This window comes from Pantherophis guttatus, chromosome 17 (assembly GCF_059756535.1).
Source record: "Pantherophis guttatus breed Tessera chromosome 17, ASM5975653v1, whole genome shotgun sequence".
Lineage (NCBI taxonomy): Eukaryota > Metazoa > Chordata > Lepidosauria > Squamata > Colubridae > Pantherophis > Pantherophis guttatus.
Genome location: NC_142079.1, coordinates 12,804,701 through 12,812,500, shown reverse-complemented (window position 1 = coordinate 12,812,500; position 7,800 = coordinate 12,804,701). Strand labels below are relative to the sequence as shown.

Below are 7,800 nucleotides of genomic sequence, written 5' to 3'. Positions count from 1 at the left end.
TATCCATCTACCTACCTACCTACCTACCTACCTAATCATCCATCCATCCATCCATCTATATCTATCTATCATCTATTTATCATCTACCTATTATCTATCTATCTCTATCATCTATCTATTTATCATATATTATCTATCTATCTATCTATCTATCTATCTATATCTATCTATCTATCTATATCTATCTATCTATCTATCTATCTATCTATCTATCTATCTATCTATCTATCTATCTATCTGACATCTCTCTCTCTCTCTCTCTCTCTGTCTCCTTAATGTAATTTATATAATTATTGGGGGGAGGACAACATATATGTAGTAATGTTTACCTGTAAATGACTTTTTTTGTTTTAATCACAATAATATGCGGGCTAACAACCGCTTTAAACTCAATGTAAATCGTTCTAAACTTGACTGTAAAAAAATATGATTTCTGTAATAGAGTGGTCAATGTCTGGAATCCTCTACCTGATCCGGTGGTCTCAGCTACAAATTTTCACATATTCAGTCACAAATGGACTTCCGTGGACCTTACATCATACTTAAGTGGTCCGTAGAGGAGGGCGTGCATAAGTGCACTAACGTGCCTATTGTCCCTGTCATTGTATTTTTATTCTTTTATTCTTGCTCTCGTTTTTTGTTTGGCAAATTCTAATAAACAAACAAACAAACAAACAAACAAACAAATAAATAAATAAATAAATAAATAAATAAATAAATAAATAAATAAATAAATGAATGCTCTCTAATGGGGCTCCCCTTGAGGAGCCCCCGGAGGCTCCAATTGGTGCAGAATGCAGCCGTGCGGGGGATTATGGGAGCGAGGGAGCGCTCCCATGTGACACGTCTCCTGCGTGAGCTGCATTGGCTCCCGGTGGTCTTCCGGGTGCGCTTCAAGGTGTTGGTTACCACCTTTAAAGTGCTCCATGGCTTAGGGCCTGGGTACTTACGGGACCGCCTTCTGCCACCGATAGCCTCCCACCGGCCAGTACGCTCCCACAGAGAGGGACTCCTCAGGGTGCCATCGGCCAGACAATGTCGGCTGGCGACCCCCAGGGGGAGGGCCTTCTCTGTGGCAGCACCTGTCCTTTGGAACGACGTGCCCCCGGAGATACGTAAGATCCCAGATCTCCGTGCTTTTCGCCGTGCCCTTAAAACTTTTTTATTTCATCAAGCCGGGCTGGCTTAACCCTCCTCTTAGATATTTTTAATTGTTAATTGGTTTTAGTTGGGGTGTTTTAAATTTATTGGGCCAAATTTGTTTAATTCTTTTTTTAAAAAATTAAATTTTGTATGTGATGTTTTTATTTTTGGCTGTTCACCGCCCTGAGTCCAGTGGGAGAAGGGCGGTATAAAAATCTAAATAAATAAATAAATAAATAAATAAATAAATAAATAAATAAATAAATAAATAAATAAATAAATAAATAAATAAATAAATAAATAAATAAATAAATAAATAAATAAATAAATAAATAAATAAATAAATAAATAAATAAAAGAAGTCAATAAACAAATATAATTGGTTCAGGTTAATTGCAAGTTCTTCCCTAGAGGAAGCCTTCTTTGGAGATTAGTCCATGAATCAATGATGGATTGTCTTCTCCAAAGAGCAGAGAGCTCCCTGTTGACTGTGGTGAACCTCCCGGCAACAGCATCTTCTTTGTAGAAGAAGCCATGGCAATTTTGAAGTATTGTGTGCATATTCAACTCACTAGCTGGACGCCCATGCTTCGCTATGAAACTATGTGATCCGGCGTGATAAACTGACACTTAAAGCATGAAAATTAATATAGAATGTGTAACTCCATAGTATCAGTGTGTGTTAATATAAAGCAACTGGCAGTTGGAACATGCACTGGCCACGCCCATACCCAGTTTAGCAAAGGGCATGTTAATATAAGGCAACTGGCAGTTGGGACAGAGTTCCTTTCAGGTGGGGAGGGGGAGTAGAACTCCTTAGCATCAGAGTGTGTTAATATAATACTGTATATGAAATACTAGTGATCTGATAGTATTCTGAAAAATCCTTTCTTAGCGAGCACCTAGAAGCCAAGCGGAACACATGTGCCAAGTTTCAAGTTTGTAGGCTGTACAGTTCTGGAGATTTTGTGATGAGTGAGTGGTATTTGGCTTTTATATATATATAGATCGAGCATGAAGGCAATGCTAATTTTTCAGATTGACGCGAGACAGCGATGATGAAGATGAAGATGAGCGGAAGGGAAGGGGCTGCACCCTCCAGTACCAGCATGCCATGGTGCGGGTCCTCACCCAGTTTGTGGCGGAAGATGCCAGCCCATCCGGGCAGCTGTCCTATTTGTTGGGCTCCGACTGGCAGATTGACATAACAGATTTGGTGACGGACTTCATGAAGCTCGAGAAACCTCACGTGGCCCAGTTACAAGGAGGCAAGGTGCTGGTTGGGCAGGAAGTTGGCATGACAATGGTCCAGGTCAGTCTATCACCTTGGTATGAGAACATTCCTGCCTTGATATTCCATTCTATAAAGATATTTGAGAAAAAAGGGACAGTGTAACTTTGATATATTTTATTTATTTATTTATTCATTCATTCATTCATTCATTCAATCAATCATTTATTCATTCATTCATTCATTCATTCATTCAATCATTTATTCATTCATTCATTCATTCATTCAATCAATCAATCATTCAATCATTCATTCATTCATTCATTCATTCAATCATTCATTCAATCATTTATTTATTTATTTATTTATTCATTCATTCATTTAGTCAAGCATCTATAAGATTACAGATAAAAGTATAAACATAATTTGAATACATGAAATGGATACGAATAAAAGGGAACATTAGGACAGGGACGGAAGGCACATTGGTGCGCTTATGCACGCCCCTTACAGACCTCTTAGGAATGGGGTGAGGTCAACAGTAGACAGTCCAAGGTTAAAGTTTTTGGGGTTTGGGGAAGAAACCACAGAGTCAGGTAGTGCATTCCAGGCATTGATCACTCTGTTGCTAAAGTCGTATTTTCTGCAATCGAGTTTGGAGCGGTTTACTTTAAGTTTGTATCTATTGTGTGCTCGTGTATTGTTGTGGTTGAAGCTGAAGTATTCATTGAGAGGTAGGACGTTGTAGCAGATAATTTTGTGTACTATGCTTAGGTCAGACCGAAGGCAGAGTAGTTCTAAGTTGTCTAAGCCCAAAATTTCAAGCCTGGTGGCATAAGATATTCCGTTGTGGGCGGAGGAGTGGAGGACTCTTCTTGTGAAATACCTCTGGACTCACTCAATTGTATTAATGTCCGATATGCAGTGCGGGTTTCAGACAGACAAGCTGTATTCGAGAATTGGTCTAGCAAAGGTTTTGTATGCTCCAGTTAGCAGTACAATATTACCGGAGAAGAAGTTACGCAAGATTAAGTTAACAATTCTTGGAGCCTTTTTGGCAATGTTGTTACAGTGAGCTCTGGCACTTAGATCTTTAGAAATCAGTACTCCAAGGTCCTTGACAGAGTGAGGGTCATCTACTATTCCTAAGTGTATATATACAGTATATATATATTCCTAAATGGATCTCGCTGTTGACTTCCAAAGGTCCTTTCTCCACTATCTGACTCCATCTTGGCCGAGAAGACCGTGACGGTGTTGGACGACAAGGTGACCATCACCGATATGGGAGTCCAACTAGTCGCTGGGTTGTCCCTTGTCCTTCAACCCAGCACGGCTAGTCCTCAAGCTTTCGTGGCTACCACCATCGCTCAAGACTTGCTTCACACTCACAAACAGGTAGAGAGCATTTTGGGTTTTTCTGAGTCGTTAAACGCTGAGCCTGATATCTCCAGAATCTTCACTTCATCTTTAACCCACTAGTCCTTATGATAGATACGGTGGGAAAATGGAGGGATGGATCAATGAAACTGCTCCTCAAATGGGGAGAGTCATTAACGTCTCCTTATTTTATGGCCCCATCTAAAAGCTTCCTTCTTCACAAATGCCCCATGGAGGTCCAGGCAAGTTTTTCCCAAGACAGTGGTAAAAACCTTTTAAGATAAATGGGTATACATTTGTACCAATTGTTCCACAGAAGAAGAAAAGACCACTCTCATAGTTTAAATGATGCTTATGTCAAGGGACACGTCCTCTTAGAAGAGATTTCCCCGCCCTCCCCACTTCTGGCTGTTTCCTACCTGGAAAGTATAATGATCCTTGAAGACCATTAAACTAAACGGCTCCCTTCTGCATTGCTTAAAAAGTATCAGATTTATCGATCGGGCCTATTGATTAAGCATTTCAGTCCTGTAAAAGGCACTCCCCCTCTCCTTCCCATTACAGCTGATTTATGTCAGGAAACAACAGTTGCTAGAACAAGTAAAAGAAACAATGATAGTATGGGCAAAAAATTTTGGCTATATCATAGGTAAAGGCAAAGGTTCCCCTCGCATATATGTGCTAGTCATTCCTGACTCTAGGGGGCGGTGCTCATCTCCGTTTCAAAGCCGAAGAGCCAGCGCTGTCCGAAGACGTCTCCATGGTCATGTGGCCAGTTTGACTCAATGCCAAAAGCGCACGGAACGCTGTTACCTTCCCACCAAAGATGGTCCCTATTTTTCTACTTGCATTTTTTTTATGTGCTTTCGAACTGCTAGGTTGGCAGAAGCTGGGACAAGTCACGGGAGCTCACTCCATTACATGGCGCTAGGGATTCGAACAGCTGAACTGCCAACCTTTCGATTAACAAGCTCAGAGTCTTAGCCACTGAGCCACATCCCCATAGAATTAGATAAATGGCAAAAACTTTGGGATAGAAATTACAAACTGACAATGCAAATAAGGAAAATCTTCATAAAATGTTTGATAGGTGGCACTTGCCACCAGCAAGACTAGCCAAAATGTTTAAAAATATGTCCACCAAATGTTGGAAATGCAATCAGATTCCAGGTACTTATTATCACATGTGGTGGACATGTATGAAAGCAAGAAAATATTGCAGTTACAACATCGCAATTCAGGCACTTGACAATTGGTTTAGAAAGTCATGTGGTTGTAGTTTGTGATTTTTTTTCTTTTTCGCCAAGGTAGAGCTGGTTGTTCATCACTCTGCTTCCCATCTGGACTATCTCAAAGGGTTAACACATACGATGTGTTTTCTTTTTTACTGGCCCATTTTCCATGAAAATTAGAAGATGTCCAATTTATAAGTTGGTACTTATAAGTGAGGTACTAATACCACTCTATAAAAGCCTTAGTGAGACCACACCTAGAATCCTGCATCCAGTTTTGGTCACCGCACTATAAAAAAGATGTTGAGACTCTAGAAAAAGTGCAGAGAAGAGCAACCAGGATGATGAGGGGACTGGAGGCTAAAACATACGATGAACGGTTGCAGGAACTGGGCATGGCTGGTCTAGTGAAGAGAAGGACCAGGGGAGACAGGATAGCAGTCTTCCAATATTTGAGGGGCTGCCACAGAGAGGAGGAAGGGGGTCAAGCTATTCTCCAAAGCACCTGAAGTCCAGACAAGGAATAATGGATGGAAACTGACCAAGGAGAGATTCCACCTGGAAATAAGGAGGAATTTTCAGACAGTGAGAACCATCAACCGACGGAACAGAAGTTGCCTTCGGAAGTTGTGGGAGCTTCATCACTGGAGGCCTTCAAGAAGAGATTGGACTGCCATTTGTCAGAAATGGTGTAGGGTCTCCTGCTTGGGTGGGGGGTTGGACTAGATGACCAATAAGATCCCTTCCAACTCTGTTAATCTGTTAATATCTCAGAAGGCATTTGACCTTGTTTTAACTATTTCCTTTTATTTTCTGCTAGGAGGCTATGGTGAGCTCCTGGATCCAATTCAGCGATGGTGCCGTGACCCCACTGGACATCTATGACCCCAGAGATTTCTCTCTCTCTGCTTCCTCACTTGATGAATCGGTTGTTTCGGCCCATCAGAGCTCTGCTGTCAAATGGCCAGTGGTGGTAGCAGAAGGAGAAGGGGAAGGCCTGTTGGTCAAAGTAGATATGATGATCTCCGAATCTTGCCAGAAATCCAAGCGGAAGAGTATCCTAGCAGTTGGCAATGGAAACATCAAAGTCAAGTTTGGCCAGAACGATGCCAACCCCCATGGTCTTGGAGATTACAGTGCCGAGGAAATTGAAAACCACGCCAGTGACCGGAGGCCGAAGGTGTTTGACCAAGAACACCATGGCCAGGAAGGACAATATTACAGAAGCTCTTCTGCTGAACGAGAAGAAGGCCTTGGAAGGAAGACGGGTGTGACAGCCAAGTCTACAATCAAAAACAAAGTCTTCAAAAGTATCCCTGAAGGAGATAAGCTTTCAGATGAAGGTCTACTCCAGAACATTCCGATTGACTTCACCAACTTCCCAGCTCAGATCGATCTTCCCCAAAGCAATAATGGCATGGAGGACAGCGACCTGGTTGAGACACCTAGAGGTCTCAGTGACTTGGAGACGGGGATGTATGCCCTGTTAGGAGTCTTCTGCCTCGCCATTCTGGTCTTCCTAATCAACTGTGCCACCTTCACATTGAAGTACCGTCACAAGCAGCTTCCCATGGAAGGGCAGACTTCCATGAATCACTCTCATGACTGGGTGTGGCTTGGGAATGAAATGGAGCTGTTGGACAACCCAGCAGATGTCTCGCCTCCACCAGATGAGTGCACCACGATCATAGACCAAGGGATAGGCTTTGACGCGGGCAGTCAACTCCTCGTTGGCACACCAAAAAAACTCCCGAGTCAAAGCAGTCCCAAAATTCAATTGGGGGACAAGCAAATCAGGGACCTGAAGCAGGAATATCCTTTGCATTCGCCCGCCTCCAAGCGGAAACGGGTCAAATTTACCACGTTCACCACCATCCCTCCAGATGACGGTTGTCCCACCGTCAATTCCATACTCAATTGCAACGAAGACGACATTAAGTGGGTTTGCCAAGATATGGACCTGGGAGAATCGAAACAGATCAGGAACTACTTGGAGAAACTCAAAGACAAAATGTAGCATCACTTCTGGGTTTTAAGAGTTAACAGCCACACCTTGATGCCTTCAGATGCATTGAAATATGTGAATAAAGAAATATATGCATGAACTGGAGTGGGAACTGAGTAGATGATGTATAGGACCAATTTTGATAACCCAGCAGATACGTTCTTTGATAAACCCAGCTAGGTAGCAATGTCTAATCAAGCTGGACTGATTGCAGAAAACAAATCAGAGTTGGACCTGGTTAAGTCTTTGGATAGAAGAACATCATCAAGATGTTCTCGAGCTGTAGGCTCTACTGGGAAATAATAACCCAACCAGAAAGAGCAAATTATTTCCATATTGTTGCCAACGATATTACAAGGATGTTTTCATAAAAGTTCATTCCATGTTTATTATTTGCTAAAGCATATTGGCTAATGTCTGTGGAAATTCTCAGTCATCCAAGTCACGGTTGTCCCAAAGGCGCTTTTTCAAGAGGCAACTGGACTTCCTGGTTTTTCCTTGAAGATGTTTCGCTTCTCATCCAAGAAGCTTCTTCAGCTCTGAAAGAAGCTGAAGAGGTTTCTTGGATGTCGATGATAGGTGATTTCTCCCACGTCCCATCCTCTTCAGGCCAACTGTTTCTAAGGTCAATGGAAGTTCCCAAGCAATAGTTGGTGGATAGGTAGGGCAGGATGTCATTATGAATCAGAAGGTTGGGTTTGGAGAGATCATCAAGTGCAAAGTAACCAAAAGTATTCTTTTTTTAGAGAGGAATCAACATGGATAGTGGAGATAAAAGACCACACACTTTTTAGATGTCTTGTAAAAGG

The 7,800-nt window shown here is 42.0% G+C and overlaps 1 protein-coding gene across 1 annotated transcript in view; it reads left to right on the top strand.

Annotated features, from left to right (window-relative positions):
- The window catches only part of TMEM132C (transmembrane protein 132C), a 177,974-nt gene extending 170,610 nt beyond the window's left edge, over positions 1-7,364 (top strand). The window contains exons 7-9 of the mRNA XM_034435234.3: positions 2,182-2,455; positions 3,581-3,772; positions 5,807-7,364. Coding sequence (XP_034291125.2) covers positions 2,182-2,455; positions 3,581-3,772; positions 5,807-7,003 — 1,663 coding nt within the window. The 3' untranslated portion in view covers positions 7,004-7,364. The remainder of the gene's footprint in view (positions 1-2,181; positions 2,456-3,580; positions 3,773-5,806) is intronic.
- Positions 7,365-7,800: the final 436 nt, after the last annotated feature.